Raw genomic sequence first — 19,966 nt, 5'->3', positions numbered from 1 at the left:
ATTGTACATTGTGGAATAATATGTATATTCTCCTGAGATCCTACTATTGACTTTTGTCTTCCACACCAAATATTTTTTATAAATTTCTTAAAAAATCTACCTGTTTTGTTACATTTACCCTTCTAAGTCACCAAGATACATTCTCACTGCTTCCTGCTAGACAGGGGTCCAGGGAAGTAAGCAGTGTGGGAAGAAATAGCCAGGGGATTGTTATGGCTATGCTTGTATAGGCCCTAGAGCTGATAGCCTAGTACCAACCTATGAACCTATGAACCAATCAAATTACAGTCCCCACCTATAAGTAATATTCCCTGCTGAAAGCTGATTAGTTCTTCCATAAATCCTTAAGCTCAATAATAGCAGTTTTTGTTGGAATATAAATACATTCCATCATAATCTTCCTCCATTGTAAGTAGCTCCTTACTCCCACAAATCTACCATTATTAACTTTTCTTTTCCTCTTCAACCATTATTGCAGCTACTCTAGCAATTAGTATAATTGTCTCTCTTTTCCTTTGTCCCTGATATTCTGCTGAATATCTATCCTGAAATCATTTATTTATCAAATTATCATGTTCATATCTTTCTGAATGTGTCTCCTGTAGCACTGCTTTTAGCACCCTGCATTTCTTAATATAATTCTTACTCTTTTGTCTATACCTGCAAGGCCATTTACATTCCAAAATAATATAGATAGTGCAGCCATTATAATAAGAAGGTACTGTTCCACCTGCTATATATGACAGCTGTTTTGAATGTGTATTACTAACTTTTGTGTTACATGCATACAGAGTTTGGCAGGTTGATCTTTTATACAGTTGTTTCCTGCCATCTCCATTTGAACCTATGTTACATTTTCAAGTCATTCTGTTTTAATGAAAACCCTCAAACAAAAATACATTTCAGAACACCTCCTTAACCTATTAATTTAGAGCAAACATACAAAACCACGTATACCTTCAAAAAAATGAAGTTTAACTCTCCAGATAGGAACAATTGCATCAAGTCACAGCTGAACATGCAGGTATTATCTAACTAAAAACTAAGGTTACCCATGCTAAAGCATATGTTGCAGCCTATGCTCCCACTTTCACTGACTGCTGTCTGTTCTTTATTTAATCTGTATTCACCTCCCAGGTAAGAAAAGCAGCTTGTATGCTTTCAGAAAACATTTACATTTAGTCTTAAGAAAAAGTGCACTGTCTATCTTTAGTTAAAACGAAATTATACACTGATCTACTAAGTTCATTGATGCATTAAGGCTGCTAGGGAAGCTACTATCTGTTACTTTCATTAATTTCAAACTTTATGTTTGATTGAACTGCTTCTCTATTACCTTTAAATTTTGCATTTTCCTTAGTAAACAATGCTCAGAACTCTCATGATTAATTGCTTGCACCTGCAGACAGCTTGTCTCCATGGAAACATAGCAATGAGAAAAAAAGCTAACAACTCTGCAGGTGCATGACAGAGTCTTTGTCAGTGTCACTCAGAACAGAAAAGAATGCACAACTACTTTCAGCTTCAAACTTCTTGGCTCCCCAAAACTGAACATTTGCTAAAGGAAAAAAGCAAGCTAATATCATTGTACATGCATAAAACGTATCACTTTTCATGGCATTTATTATTTTGTTTTAGTTTTCAAGCTTACTTACTTACAGAAAATACTTGTTTTTACATTAAGCCAAGGGCATTAATTAAAACATTCACCTATGCAAAAATAGAGAAAAGATCTCATCTGTATATCTATATATATATATATATATATATATATATATATATATATATATATATGTATAATATATATATATATATATATATATATATATATATATATATTTATATACAGTATAATCAGTAAACTTTTACACTCCACACCCACCCCAGTAGCCAAAATTACAGCATGTTTACTTAAATTTACTTAGTCTAGCCATCTCCTGTTACATTACAAAGCCTATATTTCTTAACACTGAAAAGTACTTGCTTCCTTTGTCTTTATCAGCTATAATAATCACTGAAAAGGCTCACTCTCATCTCCACATTTAAAATACTATGACTACATACTACACAAAATGCCTTATTATGTAATATGCAGTTTAGCTCATGAAATGTTTTACACAAATGCTGTTAAGAACAAGTACTATTTTACTTGCAGTTACTTTTTTCAGTTTTAGTGTCCTTCTAAACATAAACCATACAAAGGGGATATACTTTACAGTCCAGCCACAATGTCAACAACAGTCCAGTCTTACTTAGCTACCTTTTCTTACAAAGTCATATTTTACAAATGTGATTGTTGCTTTATTTATTTATGAATTTCAGTGTTTCTGCTCTTTTTCCAGTTCATCTCCATCTCCCAACAACAGAATCTGAATCAAGTCCAAGATTCAAGAAGGAAAAAAACAAATGCACTTTTTAAGCATATTATAACATGTCCTAGGGCTGTTTTTACTTTTTTTGTACTGGAAGAAATAACAAAAGACCCCAGGAGACCAGGATAGAATATATAGAACTATACTGGTAAGTCATACTAGAGGCCAGCACCTATCCTGGTCTAAATGGACAAGCATCTATAATGCCAGTGTTGAAACTTAAAGCAGGTAGGTAATAGTCAATCTCTTCAGTTGTTTATTACATATTATCATTTTTTGCATTATTTTATATTATCAGATTTATACAAATGAATATACTATAAAAGTAAATATATATATATATATATATATATATATATATATATATATATATATATATATATATATATATATATATATATATATATATATATATATATATATATATATATATATGTATATAATTTTATACAGTTCTTTTATATAGGTTTTATATTTACTGTCTAAGATATTTTAAATATTTATATCCACATAACATTCACTTATATTTAATATTTAAAGAATTTGTAATGATCATAGCTTTATTCATATGTTTACACTGTTTGGGATAACATTCCAGCTCTCCTAAGACATAGTACCACACAAGCCTAATGTATATTTTCCTGCATTTTCTCTTTTTTTATGCATTTATTTTACAAACAGTAATGAAGGCTAACAAACCAGTGTTCCAAACAAAGTAAATTTTCCTTAGTATTGCTGTAAAAATTATTCTCTACAATATGCTTATGAACATTTAGTATATGTATTTATCTTATCTTGTCACCACAATAAACAGGACATGCTGGAGGGATAGATTCCTGTCCCAGAGACTTCCCATGCTCTGGAACAAGCTACCCATCTATGTCAAGCAAAGTTCCCCATTAGCACTCTTCAAGAAAAATCTTGATGAGTGGCAGGGAAATAGGAAATTCACCCTGGGGATAACTTCTGTGGCTCTGCTCGATAGGGGCACAGGAAAATAACTGTCTTGGGTGGCGAACACCAGGGAACCTCATTGGCTAGGCTTACATAGGCCCTTGGGCTGATAGTCTAGTACCTACCTATGAATCTATGAACCTACATATTTCATAAAAGTAAACATATGTTCTTAACAGTCTTTATATTTTACTCTCCCTGGTATGGAAACTTTATGATCTTCCTACTAGTGTCTGCCAGTAATAAAACAAATGTATATAACAATTTTTGAATCATGCTTTGATTCTTTGAAAAATAAAAGAGATATTTCACCATCCAACTGTAACATTTTACACAGCAACCAGTGTTACATGGTAAGCTGCTCACAAAGAAGTTTATTAAAATTATGTATAAATATTTAAAAAACCTTATTGAAGGAAACTAACATTTATAAATAAGATGTTGATATCTTCTCTGATTGTTTCGTGATGTATAACTAGTTGAATCTGGTGTGTTCTACTGCAGTACTGTATGAGTATACAATAAAGCCTTAGTAGTATAACATGCATACAGCTTGACTGCACCTTTATCGTAATCATTTAACAAATATTATATTTAATAGTCACTTATAATCACACTCTATAAATCCTAATCTTTTTTAAAGCATTAACTATTCTAACAAACATAGCACACTCATCAGTTACTATTACATGTAGAGTTAAAAACAAAATGAGGATATAGCCTTGCTTTAGCAGTACCTGGTATCCTTGAGCCCACGGATAAACCCCTGCCACCATCAGAGACTTTTCCATCGATATACACCTTCCACTCTCCACTGGAACTAGTCCATGTTATAGCTATGTGGTGCCATTTTCCATCATTCACAGATGGACAGTCTGTTACCCGATCTTTTCCGTTTACATACAGGACCCATCTAAACAGAAGAAGAAATTATATTACAGATAAGAAATTCTGCTATATAGATTTGTATTGTTTATAGTATCACCGTATACACAGTTATCTTTGCTGCAAAAAATGCATGTACATTAACAACCTGTATTTTATATATTTATATTGATTTTGGAACTGAATATCATAATGAAGAAATAGGTAAATTATAGTAAGGCCTGTATGTGTTGTACCTTCTATCTTTAAAGAGCCACATCTTACCATGTTACATCCAATGCAACTTCACATAAAAATGTTATTACTACTCTTGAGCAAGAGAATTCTGTGATTTTGAGTAGTTTTGTTTTCTTATCAGCTTGGCTATCTTGCCCTTCCTAAACCTTAATGACATATCTGCTCTCCTGCCATTAGTGAAAGACATTGCAAGTGGGGAGAGTTTAACAATGCTTTGCTATCTACCTTGATAGCTCAAGCTTTTTTTTACTTTGATACAGCTAAATGAATGAATTATGTACTTAACAATAGAGCCATTTTGTTTTATTTTCATCTAGTTCAGCCTTTGGGTTATCAAAGCCAGTAATACTGAACCCAGTGCCTTCTTCTAAAGCTATGGGTCCAAGGCTCTGACTCCTCCCCTACCCACAATTCCTTCCTCTCCACTAAAGTACCTTAGATCAAGTTTGCTGACTTTTACCTAAAAAATGTTTTCCCTCGCATAACTAAAAAAAACGTAGGTGCCACAGTTGGGACACATGTGAATACCACATTAAGGTACAAATGGAAATTTTTAACAGACAGGGTCTTAGGTGATGTTTTCCTTCCATGGTTAGGTTGTTGGATATTTCTCCCACCAGAAATATATGTATTTTAATTAGTACGTACTATTGACACAACTGCCTTCAGTTTTTGCCCTGGCAAAGGTCATCTTTCAACTGAATGAAGTCTGACTTGTGGCTGTATTACTGACAAACTGTAAAGTATAGAACTCAAAATCTACTTGAACTTCAGTATCCATGTGTTCTAAGCCTATTTATTTCAAACCACTAGACATTTATTACATACAGTAACATATGAGAGGAAAGAAACATAGGTCTGTAGTCAATATCATACAAATGAAATATCACTTGATGGAACAACACTTTAAAGGAATCTCTATACAGAACTGGTCATAAGATTTCATAATATATCTTACAGAACCAAATCCTGTTTATTAAACACCACTGTTTCTGTAATATCCATCCTTTGAATGAGACATTAAACCAAGGTACCACCTGCTTTGAGTTGGTGGGAACTCAGGTGGATGTAACAGATCCCACAGCACTTATCAAAAAGTATGGTTTCCTTATTTATAAAATGTAAAAGTTTTACAGGAAAAGCAAAAAAAATTAAGATATATAAATACAATAATAAACACATTCAAGGCAGATAAAATAATGTACAAAAAATAGAAAGTTACATAATTAATGTAGATATGTCAACTGACATAGCTTTTGATTCAATCTCCCCACCCTTTTTGCCATAAACAGACCATTTTATTTAAGTTCCATGCCTTATTAAATAATGTTTCCTTTGTCCTAGCTTACCAGATACTATAAAGAATGTGAACACACATTCTGTCCATTTTATCATATATAAAAATGTTTTTCTCCGTAAACAATATGTATTATGATGTTCATATTTATATTTTGAAAAGCAGATATCCATATTTTATACTTTCCCACAATTTCACTAATCAATGACATTCTTAAAACACATATTCATTAGGTTCAACAATTTTACAGTCAAGGCATAACCTTTTACTAACAGATTTATATAACATGAAAGCCCTGTAACTTTACTTTGTATCTTATAGACTGCGGAGAGGTGACTTGTGCCTGGCCTATAGGGCAATCTCCAATCCTGCCCTAATAGAAATGCTGCACATCTACAAGTCAAGTGGCACAAGAGTCACTCACTCTAGGGATCTCAACCTAGCTTGTTAAACAGAACATGTGAGAGACAGATATGTCTCCCAGAGAGTGCTGCTTCTCTGGAATAGACTTCCTATTCATGTTAAACAGAGTTGCTCACTGACCCTATCCAAATGCAACCTAGATAATTGGATGGGAGACTTTAAATTCACCCCTTGGGTGGCACCCATGTCCCTCATGGACAGGGGTAGACTGTGTTAAACACAGACCCACTTTGTTCATAAATTCATTCTGCAAACTACCCAAGAACAACAAATGGAGATACTTGGGATTAACATGGCTAGGCTTGTAAAGAGTCTAGGGCCACTAGCCTAGTAACCTCCTATGAACATATGAACCTATCCTTTTACGAGTAATTTATTTAACATTACTCAGCACAAAAAGTTTTGACCTTCATCACAGCATTTAAACCCCTGCAACCTTTCTACTCTTGAGGTAAATGATCCCGTGGATAAATATAATGAAATGATTTCATAATGCATTTGTAACACATTTTTCTTATATTGGGAAAATGTTGTTACCGTAACCTGAAAATATTTATTTTACTCATCTATTGTTTAACTTCTCCAAAGGTTTCAATTTTTTTTCTTCTTTCCATCCAAATGATTAAATTTTTCATGACATTATAATTGTAAAAAAAATCACCAGATCCCCATAATGTAATAAAAATAACCTTGTAATAATTTACCTTCCGGTTCAAATGGAAAAGCCATAATTGAACTTTAATAACACAATTTACCAAGTGCAACAATGTTTATTAAATATATTGTTTTTGTAAGACTAAATCAAAACATACTTCACAGTTTACTTATATCCAAAATATATCATGCAATAGAATTTGCAATTGTTACTTCATCACTAATAATTTAAATTGTTTTATAGTAAACCATCACTAATAATTTAAATTATTTTGTCGTAAACCAGCTATCTGCATTCCCTACAGTGTCTTTAAATGTTTTAATCTTTCCCCAGTTTATATATAAACTTATTATTTAACCACAATTCTAATTTTCTGTTTTTAGTGACCAACAGATATTTTAACAACTACATCATCAGTATAAGACATAAAAGTGGTAAATATAAAACTTTGTAAAATAAATATCTGCCTTCTACGAGTCCCAAATCTATCTGATATAGTACTGCATTTGTTATTAAATCAAATAATATGCAAATGAGGAGACATCCTTGCCGCACACCTCACGTAAGCTGTATTTCCTTTGTAAGCCAGCCATTTACTAAAACATTAACACTATCATTCTCTTTCCAGATTTAATTATTATTCCATCATCAATTTTATATGCTTTTAAAATATGCCATAACAGTTATGAGTTATATTATCAAAGGCTTTTTTAATATCACATCCAATTAGTCTAACATCCTCTTTTAGATTCTTTAGTAAATTTAAGTAATTCTTACATATTTTTACTATTCAACCCCAAAATATCTCCTCTCCAAATTCAACTTAAAGATTTCTTTAACCTGTTTTGCAGTACTTTCATATAAAAAATATGGTCAGTATTTTTCAAAGTTATCAGTTTCAAAATTTTCAAATTCATTTATTCATCTTTTTTTCCATATTAGTCCTATTAGATATAAATAAAAAAACACTGTTGTTGTGAATTCATTGGGCCAGATTCAGGAAGCCTCCGTGTAAGAGTTATAACTCTTACACGGAGGCTGCAGTTAAACTGTGTGATGTCAGCATGTCATGCATATGCATGAGGTGCATGAGGCATGCTGAATCACACTAGTAACTCTTACACGGTCCGTGTAAGAGAGTAGGGGGCGTGTCTGTAGGCTAAGCCCTGCAAGCGGACACGCCCCCGGAAGACTAGAATGGCTGAAAGTAAACAGCCACGAGAAAGGCCATGAAAATGTGAATAAACACACTACACAACACATGCCCCGATAGACCATCACTGTATAAAGTGAAGAGATGTTATAAAATTAAATTAAAACCTTTTATTTTTTTTTAAACCCCGTAAATGTTTGCTACTGTGTGCTTCGTAATGCAGGTGTGCTACTAGCGCAATCACAGTTAGCAGTCAGTGGAAAAGGATATAAGAACTAAATATGCAAAGTAAGCCAAGAACTAATAGCTTAGCAGTAGAGTTGCCGGCCTAAGAGTAGGCAGGCAGGGTTCGAGCCCCTACAACAACCTTTTTTTTTTTTTGTAAATAAGCACTAAAAAGCCCCCTGACAGTATTGTACAAATGTAAATGTATTCCCTTTTGTAAAATGGAATGAAATAGAGCATATATTTTGAAGTAACATAATAATAAAAATAGTCAGAAATGTACTGATAGCTAAGCTGTTGTGAAACAGAGTGCCCGTAGCTGAGTAGTGTTTCAAAAGCTGCAAACTGCATGCCCGTTGCCAAGCTGCAGTTAGACAGACTGAAACTGTGTGCAATTAGCTTAACATGTGTGTCAGTAGCCAATTGGGATTTATCCCAGCACACACCATTTGCGCGGCGCTCCCACAAGCTAACTGCCAGTGCGCATGCGTTACCTCCGTGCAAACGAGCGCAGACCAGGTTTAAAGTGCTTAAAAGTGCTTTTGGCATGTTTGATTGACAGGTCCTCAACTCATTCCTGTCAGGAAAATGAAAAATCAGTTGCCAGATTCGAACCCAGGATACCATGCACTAGAGTCAAGGAACTAAACCACCAAGCCATGACAGCAATACCTAGAAATGCAGAAATAGCATATATATGGGATAAAACCCAGAATGGAGCATGAGAAAGCATTTTCAGTGAAGTAGATACAATTCCAAAACGGCCAATCAGAGAAATGTGCGCAAAAAGCGGCATATATAAGCCCCATAGGCGGAATACACAGCATAACTGATTGTAGAACAGACTTGCAGTCAGCATGAGTGGAGTAGGTGAGGGACGTTGCTTTCGAGCACAGCGTTGGGCGTTGAGGAGTCCAAATACATGGTCTGGCTCCTTGTCCATAATCACGAGGCCCAACTCATGCAGGGCCAGGTCTCATGGGGAGTATATAGGGCAGAGGCGTGGGACCAGTTGGCTCGTGATCTGACCAGTGCTACTGGCATTCCACGCACTGGTGAGCAGGTCCGTCACCACCATGCGGACCTGAAGAGACACAAGCAGGACCAATTGAACCGTTGGATCCAGGAGGCCCGGCAAATGCCCAACGCCCCACTACTGAGTAAGTCACATTTTACTCATGTATGTAAGGATTTCAACCAGCTGATACCATGGAGATGTGTAGTCCAATATTATTCCCTTTGTATTACAGCTGCAGGTGTCCGCTCTGCGAATCGTGAGATGCACGCCAGAAGGCTGGTGCGGCTGCGCCACCATGCAGGTTAGTAACCCCACCCAGTACTTGTAAATAAATATTATTATGTACCATGTATCAGAACAGTGCAGTGTATTGATTAAAAGTAATATAATGTGCAAGCAGGAATTGAAAGTCTGCAGGTATGGCTGCAACAAGTTCATCAGTATGCAAGTGTAACTGGAAATATAATTGATAGAATTAAACAGTGCTGTAATACAGATGTCCCATCATTAATTAAATATACTGTAACCTGCAGTAGTCTCAAGAGTACAGCTTCAGAATCTGAGGTAGTCACATGTGAGATATATCCCTGTTCAAATGCTGAATCATGACAGAAGTGAGGCTGTTGGAAAGTGTTTGAATCACCACAGGTCTAATATGTGAACAAAGCCTAGAAGTACCAACCTGAACTGTGAAGTTGCAGAATGTGTGAGAGTGACAGAAAGGCTCATGTATGAATAAATAAAGTAGTAATAACCCCTGAATATATAAGCCTCAGTGTGTTTTTACAGAACTAAATGCATGTGGGAAGTACAAATTAACATCCCAAACTGATTTCAGTGTGTCTGAATCTGAATGTCTAGCTCAAAATCTGTATATGGTGATAACAGTAAACAATTTGCAGATAGAATGAATGATTATCTGACAGACTAAACAGCCATAGTTGTCCCCTGTCCTGTCATCAAAGTGTAGCAGGATGATGTATCTGATCAAATTCAAAATAGGTAGGATAGTGATGTATGTGTAACAGGTGTAGCATGACAGTCAAATAATGATTATTTTGAAACATCAGCCTCAACTTAATTGTGTACCTATGATAAATGTGAATCAATGTGTAACATATGAATGTGTCATCACTTTCTATCCCCACCCAACCCTATAATTCCATATAACAACATCCACTAAATAATGGTATGTGAACATTTCATTAATCATGGACATTTGTCCGTTTCAAACATATATGCATGTCTGTTCGTGCATGTGCCCTGTTCATACCTGCAAATCTGATGGCCTGTTGCCATTAATCAACCCTGCATGTCGTTTGACTGTGTTTTGCTGTTCAAATAATGCATATGATATTGATATGCCCCTTGTTCAATGGTGTTCATATCTGGGTGTTTGTTTGATGGGAATACCAATGCATGCTGTTACAACTAATCTGAATGGAATAAAATGCCACTAACCCAAACTAACATAACTACTCACAAACCTAGAACGCTTGGGAAGGCAGGTCCCAGCGGACCCACCTCTCCCACCTCAGCTGGTGACTGCACCTGGCACTAGTGCCCAGGCCGGACCCCCTCCGGTGGCCCTGTGCCACCTTCGGGTGGAAGCGCTGCAGGGGATGGGGCCCGTGGCCCCTCTGCAAGTGTGGCCGGAGGGGTTCGTCCACTCACCCTCCGCGGTGTCCGGTCTGTGGTGCGTAGGGAGATCCAAGACACTGTTCTTGGACCCCTACGCCAGCTTGAGGCTCATGTGGCACAGCTAACGGCCCCAGCCGTTGCCCCGCCTACACAGCCCCCAGCACAGCCCCGTCCTGGGCTGTGAAGGAACAGTGGCAACTGCCTATGGGTGAGGATATCAGTTCCACTGTTGCCATCTGTGGGCTCGTGCATCTCGGATATCCCAACCTCCGTCCCCGTCAATTGTGTAACCCCCCCCACGTGTGTCATACACCGTCCCTGTATGCGTCTTGTCTGTCTTGTCTGTTAACCTACCCAACCTACCTCCCCAGCTTTACCGACTTCCTTCACCTGTCATACCACTCTCACCTGTAAAAAAAAAAAAGGGCACTCTGTCCCACAAAAAATTACGCCCCATACATAGCTGTCCATGTCGCACACATGTCCGCTGGACATCTAAACTGTTAATTACAATTGGCTGTACAACAAATATTAATGTTGTCCTGACACCTCTCTCAGAGGTGGAAGGTTTCAAATGTCTCACCAAAATACATAGAAATATACGGCTGTTGCTGCAAAAGACATGGGCATCTATGGGCCTTACCTACACCCTTCCTGCAAATCCCACGCTTCTTTCCCTACTGTCTTACCCTCTTTGTGACCCCTTTTCACCACTTTCCTGTCACCCCTTTTCTTTTCTTTCAAAGAAAATAGCGCGGGTGTGCGCTTGTGTTAGCGGAGCTCACCGCCAGTGCGCATGCGTGAGCTCAGCATAAGCGCAGACCTGGTTTAGTGCTTAAAAGTGCCTTTATGGCACTTTGATTGACAGGTCCTGTACTCAGTTTGAAAGTTTGCTAAGAAAAATAAATTCCCACTGTCAGTCTCGAACCCAGGACCTTGGTAACATTAGTCTGTATGACCTACCACTAAGCCATGCCTGCTTTACAAGAACACAGTGCTAAAATAAATATAACATGTAATAGTAGGAATCAGTATAAAGGCAATATAGGAGATGTACTATCCAAAGCATGTCAGGTACAGTTGTAATGGCCAAATTACTGGATTCCCATACTAGTTCAGTGTGAACAGAAACAGCACTGCTACCTGTTAGCTTGTACATAATAATGTAAGGTAATGTACATATGTGAAGGTATGTATATCTACACATACATATATATAAATATATATTAATACATATGAAATATAATCGTAGGTCTCAGTAGCCATACACACTCACTACAGGAAAAAGTTAACATAATTGCTGCAACCTGAATCTGCAACACAGCCTGACCCCTGTGTGACCTACTTACCCTTCTAACTGCTTACAGGTGGCCTCAGCACTTTGATTGACAGGTCCTGTACTCAGTTGGAAAGTTTGCAAAGTAAAAATTCCCACTGTCAGTCTCGAAACCAGGACCTAGGTAACATTAGTCTGTTTGACCTACCACTAAGCCATGCCTGCTTTGGAAGAACACACTGCTAAAATAAATATAACATGTAATAGTAGGAATCAGTATAAAGGTAATATAGGAGATGTACTATCCAAAGCATGTTTGGTAGAGTTTTAATGGCCAAATGACTGGATTCCCATACTAGTTCAGTGTGAGCAGAAACAGCCCTGCTACCTGTTAGCTTGTACATAATAATGTAAGGTAATGTACATATGTGAAGGTATGTATATCTACACATACATATATATAAATATATATTAATACATATGAAATATAGTTGTAGGTCTCAGTAGCCATACACACTCACTACAGGAAGCAGTGAAGATATATGCAGCAACCAGAATCTGCAACACAGCCTGGCTCCTGTGAGACCTACTAAGCCCTTTAACTGCTTAAAGGTGCCTCCAGCACTGTGATTGATAGGCCCTATACTCAACTCAAAAGCAGAATATGAGCATACTAGTAGGCCCTACCACAAGACCATTGTAACACTAGTCTGTATGACCTACCACTAAGCCATGACTCTCATACAGGAATATAGTGCTAAATAAGTGGAACATGTAATAGTAGGAATGAAGATAAAGGCAATATAGTATGTCTACTACCCAAAGCATGTCAGGCAGACTTTTATAGTCCCAATTACTGGATTCCCATACTAGAGTAGTGTTAACGGAAACAGCCCTGCTAATTGTTAGCTTGTACCCAATAATGTCAGCTAATGTACATATATGAAAGTATGTATATGTACACAGATATATATATATATATATATATTTATATAGCAATACATATGACATATAGTTGTAGGTGTCAGTATGCATACACACTCACTACAGGGAACAGGCAAGATAAATGCAGCAACCTGAATCTACAACACAGCATGAAGCATGGGAGATGTACTAACCTTCACACTCACAGAACACTGTCAACAGCATACCAGCATGGTCCACGCCCTACAATCTGAAAGGGCAACGCCTATCTCACATACCCTTTTATAGCAGTGTCCTGAAATCACAGTGAGACATGCCATTAGTACACACCCAGCTGCTTGCAATTAGCAAATGCTGCCTTACAATTGGTGCAGAGGCCATCACATGGACCTATGCAGATACCTACAAAAGTATTCAGTACCCACACTCCACTCATGCAATACAGTCATTGCACAAACCTAATGAGAAAGAGAGACAGAGAGAGACAGAGAGAGAAGACAAAATATACAGACAGCCAGCAGCAAAACAGCAGCAGCAGCAGCAACAGCAGCAAAATTCAAGGAGCACGAGTGACACACCAAAAGCTGCCACAAACACAGGTAATGCAAAGTAGCAGGTTAATCCTGTGTATACTGTGACACCTCCAAACGTATCATAGTTCACTATCTATAGGTATGTCCATGAGATAGGTTGTGTGTAGATAGTCATGAAATATAAACATATGTAATATTGTTGTACATGTGGGCCATAACTAACACTTCCATAGCTTAGAACACAAGGCCAGTTGTGCATATGATGCAGTAGTTCCCAGGGTCAGTAGAGGTTCCTCCTCATTGGTGTGGGACCACTGTGTATGTATGGCACTGTTCAGGTACATATCCTGTAGTATGGCCAGGGATTAATATCAGTCTGTCATGTGGTGCTATGTCCTCCAGGGGTGAATGTAGCACACATCCAGGGATACCATTTCGTAACAGTGATGATATGTGTTCTGCAATGATGAGGGTGGCTCTCACCTGGACATGTGAGAGGATAGGGAGGTTACAGTCATCTGGGATAACTAATAACACGTGTGTAGGACAATGGGGGTACCTGCACCTAAACTGTCTGCAACATTGTTGGCAATATCTGTGCATTTGGTGAATGTGAAGCATCTTAACACTGCAGACAACAGATGCCTTCCCATCATGTGAATCTGCCCTGTGCTGCAGTAGCCTCCTACTATTGTTATACAATATGCCTGTATCTGTAGTCCACTGGACAGGATTAATAAGTGGTGTGCAGTTGTTCTGGGTTAGATAACTGTGTGCACAGTACATGCAGTATGTGGGATGTCTGTGGTAAGCATATGCAAAGGTGCTGGCGGTGTGTGTTGTGGCTTCCACTGGCCCAGTGGGCTGCATGGATAGCATCACTGTCATAACTACTGAATAACTGTGTAATAACATGCATACATAGCAAGGTAGTGTATTGTGCTTGTGGTGTTGTTCAGATATGTATATCCAGGCTGAGTAATGTGTGTCCACATCACCGGGTTGGATGGCAGCACACATCCAGTATGTATGGATGAACACCCAGAATGTGTCACACGTGTCACCTGTGCAGACGTATCTGGCCATTACCTGTGCATCCCCACAACACACACACATGCAACATATGGCAGAAGTACTATAGCAGTACACACATGTTCATAGGTTCATACTAGGCTATCTGCCCGAGGGCATTTACAAGCCTAGCCCATCGTTTTGTGGCTTACGCCACCCCTTTAGTATGGGGAACCATACCCATTATTTTGCTGTGCCTCTGTTGAGCAGTGACACTGAGGTAATCCCTGGGGTATATCTGCGATCTCCCATCCATTGGTCAAGATTTCTCTTGAACAAGGCCAGCGAGGTGCTCTGCCTCACATATACCGTGATTTTGTTCCACAGCATAGTGAGTCTTTGGGTGATGAATCTATCCCTCCAGCATGTCCTATTAATAGCCGTGTCGAGGTTTAAGTCTCCTGCCCTTGTGGCTCTGATGGATCTAGATTTTTAGGTGAAGCATATTCATCAAATCTGGGTTTGACATGGCCTTGTATGTTGGGCAAAGGTCACCTCTGAGCAAGCGGCGACTGAATAGAACATACATGGACATGCTGGAGGGGCAAATTCCTAACTGAGAGGCTCCCTTTACTCTGTAATGAGCTCGAACAGTTGAGAATGAACAGTTCATAGGTTCATACTAGGCTATTTGCCCTAGGGCATTGGTAAGCCTAGTAGAATGTGTTTGTCTTTGCCACCCAATCACAAGTTATGCTGCTATGCCCTTGTCCGACTTTAGTATACTATGCCTCTGTCTAACAGTGACATAGAAGTGATACCTGGGGTACAACTATGATCTCCATCCACTCATCCAGATTCCCATGGAAGAGAGTCAATGAGGGACTCTGCCTAACCAGTAGTGTGAGCTCATTACAGAGTGAAGGGAGCCTCTTGGTTAGGAATATGCCCCTCCAGCATGTCCATGTATGTCAGTGCTGAGGTCCAGCTCTCCTGAGCATGTGGCTGTATGGGACTCTGATTGCCTGAGGTACATCACGTTCATTACTGCTAGGTAGGACATGGCTGTATATGGCATGCACAGATTGCCCCTGAACAGGCAGTATGCCACTGAGTCCAGCTGGATTCCCTTTACCTGGGCAGCATATGACATCTGTGTGAGCCATTGCATCCCCTTGATGATGTACTGTTGTCCTGTACCAGTTGCTGTAGGTGTCTGGTTAGGTACATCCCAAAAGGTGCATTGTACGCAATTATAGGCCTGATGATGGATGAGTACAGAGGCACAATGACCTCCCCTGCCATACATGTGAATCAGTCATGATTAGCTGGGCTATATAACATGTCTGTCAATCCACGTTGGCCATGTGGTAGACAAATGACAGACTGCTACCATGTTTCTTCCCCAGGTCCCCAACTACGTCTACTGTACTCAATGGCCTAACACCTATGTTGTACTGTGCCACCAATGTGGAGGCGTGGGAATCTGTATTGAATACTGATACTCCCCCTCCCTTGTTTGAGTGTCGTGGCCGACAAGAATGGTAACAGCTATAACGTGGTAGTACTGGTGTGCTCCTGTGAAACCTGAAACAGGTTCATGTTACTGCACAGATATCGATGTCCAGAATGCTAGGTAGGGTTTTGGGTGCGTGCATCCTTGGGTCTAGACGTCCAGTGTTGAGTAGCATCACTCTTACTTCCTCATCCTTTGTGATACAAATGGATGTGGGTTTGCCTTATGAGCCTTGCCTAATACAGGCACTATGGGTGTAGCAGGAGGCTCCGCCAAATGTCAATAGGACTGTGGTGACAGGTGCAAGCTGTCCCTAGCAAAGCATACCACCCCAAGATGGCAGGCATTGGCACACCTGTGAATGACACCAGTATGTCAGTCAATTGTTGGAAGGGATCATCGTGCCTTGATATTGTGGCATTGTTCTAGGTGAGGGTAGGATGCTACTCAAGGTCAGGGTCAAACTGGCTACGTGCTCAGAGAGCTCTGTAATGTCTCATGTCATGTAGTCCAGGGAGGAATGTGTCAGGCCATTCACAGCAGCATGGACATTGACTGAGTCATACCTGTACCTGCCTTGGGGTTACCTGACTGTTTGTGTTATGTGGCAGGTCATACTGCCTGACAGGCTGCACACCGTGACCCTCACCTCGTTAAGCCTGGTGAACGTGATGTGAGTGTGCCTGATGATAGAGGCACCTAGTACAGGTGTATGAGGTGTGTTGTTAACTGTTAATGGCTGTGAGTGTTCAGCACATTGGCTTTGTGTGATATGTGTTGCACATGTTCGTTTATGTGGTAGTGGTTGCCTGGATGTCTGCATAGGAGGTCTCTGCTGCATAGGCAGAGCTGTGGTCTGAGCCTACAAGTATGATCATGTGTGATCATGTGTTAGGTCCGCTGTTGTGTTAGGTCTACGTGAGACTGGAAGTGTAGTGAGTGATCCCCTTTGCCACGTGACTGGTTATGGCGGTATTGAGTAGACAGAGCCTAGCCTCCAGTCTGGTATATGGTTGCATCACTCACATGAGTTTGAATTTGTTGTTAGGAGGAGGGTTGTCTGTGTACATGCATCTGTTCTAACATTGTCTCTGGAGTACCACACTCACCAGCTGGACTGAGGAAGGAACTGACAACTGACCTCTGGACATGCTAGAATACTATTGTGAACTCTGTAATCACTAATGATTGAAAACAAGGTCCAGTGGGGAGTGAGGGTGTACTGACATTACCTACAACTGCTGACTGATATAAAAGCATCAGTGAGCAAATGCCAGGTAACCTAAGTGCAATGTGTCACAATGAAGTAAATGCAACAATGACAAGCAGTCACTTGCTGTCATGTGTAACATGGAAGTACGTACAGTAAGCAATGCAGATAACAGTAGTGAGTCACAGATGTGTTGCAAAGATGTGTACTATGTGGAAGTAGCATACCAGTGAAATAACAAGCTAACAGATAACAAGCATATAAACAAAGGTAGATGCAGGAGGCCTGGATGTAGTGTTTGCTACAACAGACAAGGTGTAGCAATGTCAGTAAGATACAGCTCAGATATGCAGGCACTATAAACCTGATACCAGATGTCCCCAGCTATGAATGGCAGAGTACAGCCTATTGTCACACATGAGTGCAGACCACAAACCTCGTTAATGTTAAATAACTGGCCTAAAGGCCAACTGCCCATACCAGAAGTAATACACTTGTACACTGGGCCCACAATCAGCAGTTCCCAACTTCAATGGATGAAAGATATGTGTCCTGCCACCACAGTGCTTGCCACCAACCTCCCTAATGTAAAACAACTGGTCTGAAGGCCAAGTACTTAGTACAAATGACATAGAATGATAGCTACACTGTAATCAGGTTTTAACCAATCAGTAATAAGTAGAAGTTAACACTCCTGTATAGAATGTGTACCATGTATTGTTGAGATACTATGCTGATAACCTGTTTGTGTACCTTTCCAGATAGACATGGCACCTAAAAGAAATCCTGTGTACTCTGCTGCAGAGGATGACGTGATCCACCAGAGCCTGGTGCGTGACTATGCCATCCTGTTCTCACGCACCACCCAGAATCAGCAGGAGAGGTCTGCACTGTGGCAAAGCCTTGTTAGCAGGATAAATGATGTTGGCATGCATGATAGGACATATGAGCAGGTGAGACATCACTGCAGTGATTTGATAAGAAATGTCCGCCAGCGTGCTGCAGATATCCGCAGGCAACAGGCTGCCACAGGTGGGGGGGTGGCCACACCCCCCCCTCACCAGACAGGAGGGGCTTCTGCTAAGTGTTGTGGATCCAGCCCCAGAACAACAGCAACCATCATGCATCCTGATGGAGGTTGGATCCACACAGCAGCAAGACAGCGAGCGTGCAGGTAAGATGCCATATTCATTTATTGTTATTACTTTTACATTTGTTGACCCAGATAGTCTAGCTGGATATAAGTTCATTTTCAGTAGAGGCATACATGTAAGGAAGTCAAACAGTTTAGAGTCATACACAATGTACCGTTGGTTTCAAAGCAATCCTACCTAAAGCATAATGGTTATGCAATAAGGCAAAAGCCATATACATAATAGTTAGGGCTCAGAAGGGTAGAGAAGTAGAAGGAGTATGACAGATACAATGATATGGAAGAGGCAGGAGTCAAGAAGGGAAGTGAGGAAAAGAAGGAAGACAGTCAAGAGGAGGTGGGAGGGATGGGAGAAGTAGGTCAGAGCATAGAAGGACATCAAGGTGAAAGAAACAGGGTAGAAGCTAGTTTCTATGCACAATGAGGGGTTAAAGGTGAAGAGAGCGTAGGGAGAGGGACGTTAGCCTGGACTCCAAGAAGAACAAAGCCAGTGGTTTTGGAAGTACAATTTGAGTTGACGTTTGAAGAGAGGTAAGGGTGAGATTAGAGTTAACTCCTGGTATGTACATATGACTGTTCTGTACGCTGTTACTTCATGCACGCATAAGGTGTGCATGTGGTATGTATCTGTCATCATGATATATATACAGACATGATGTGCAGCTGATGTGTATAAGGGAACTAGTGTACTACTGTACTGTATCATGTGCAAAACAAATGGCACACGTGCCCACTGACATTACTCTCTTCACACTTCCAGGTCCCTCCCATGTAGCAACGAGGCAGGCCATACATGCTGGTGAGTCTTTTTAACAGTATCTGTAAAACAATTTATAAAACTAGGAAGAGTAGTGTAACTCTGTAGTAGACATGCTGGTGACTGTGTACACAATAACTGTAATTGACAGGTAGTAAATTGAGTAGTGTAACACGGTACTGATGTGTGTGTTTACTGTGGGGTGTGCATGTGTGCAAGTGTGCCTGTGCCCAAGTGTGCATGTGTGTTAGTGTCCATGAGTGCATGTGTCCATTTCTGAATGTGTGCATTAGTATTGAAGTGCATCTCTTTCAAATATGTATTGAGACTGTAATCTGTGTTCCATGTTTTCCTCCCGTAGGTTCTGGTGCTGCTCTGGTGACCTGCAGCAGGGAACCTGAATCTTGTGCCCCAGGTACTGATGATGATGAAATGTCTGTAATGGTGCAGGAAGGTGTGTCTGGGTCCGCCATTGGTCAGCCAATTGACAGTACACAGCTTTCAACCCCGTCAATGCGCACAGTCATCCTGCCGTTACATCCTTTATCACCATTGTCCCTAGGTGATGGACAGTCAGCAGTGGGCATAGATCAGGGTAATGTGGTACCTGTGGCACATGCATCCTCACAAGGCAGCCATGTGCAGAGGCCTCCAATGGTACCATGCAGACAGTCGCCCATGGGTTCTCGTGGGGGCATCCGTGGCCGTACTGCCTCTGGCCGACGT

General features: G+C 39.9%; 1 protein-coding gene across 3 annotated transcripts in view; it reads right to left on the bottom strand.

The window, feature by feature from the left end:
• Positions 1-19,966, bottom strand: part of SVEP1 (sushi, von Willebrand factor type A, EGF and pentraxin domain containing 1) — a 2,252,988-nt gene that overhangs the window by 922,660 nt on the left and 1,310,362 nt on the right. For all 3 annotated transcript variants that reach the window (XM_044061036.1, XM_044061037.1, XM_044061038.1), the window contains exon 27: positions 4,064-4,239. In XM_044061036.1, coding sequence (XP_043916971.1) covers positions 4,064-4,239 — 176 coding nt within the window. The remainder of the gene's footprint in view (positions 1-4,063; positions 4,240-19,966) is intronic.

Source organism: Protopterus annectens, chromosome 2.part0, assembly GCF_019279795.1.
Source record: "Protopterus annectens isolate FY-2018-M chromosome 2.part0, PAN1.0, whole genome shotgun sequence".
NCBI classification, from domain to species: Eukaryota; Metazoa; Chordata; order Ceratodontiformes; family Protopteridae; genus Protopterus; species Protopterus annectens.
The sequence above is the reverse complement of the archived record's forward strand: the minus strand, read 5'-3'. Positions and strand labels throughout refer to the sequence as shown.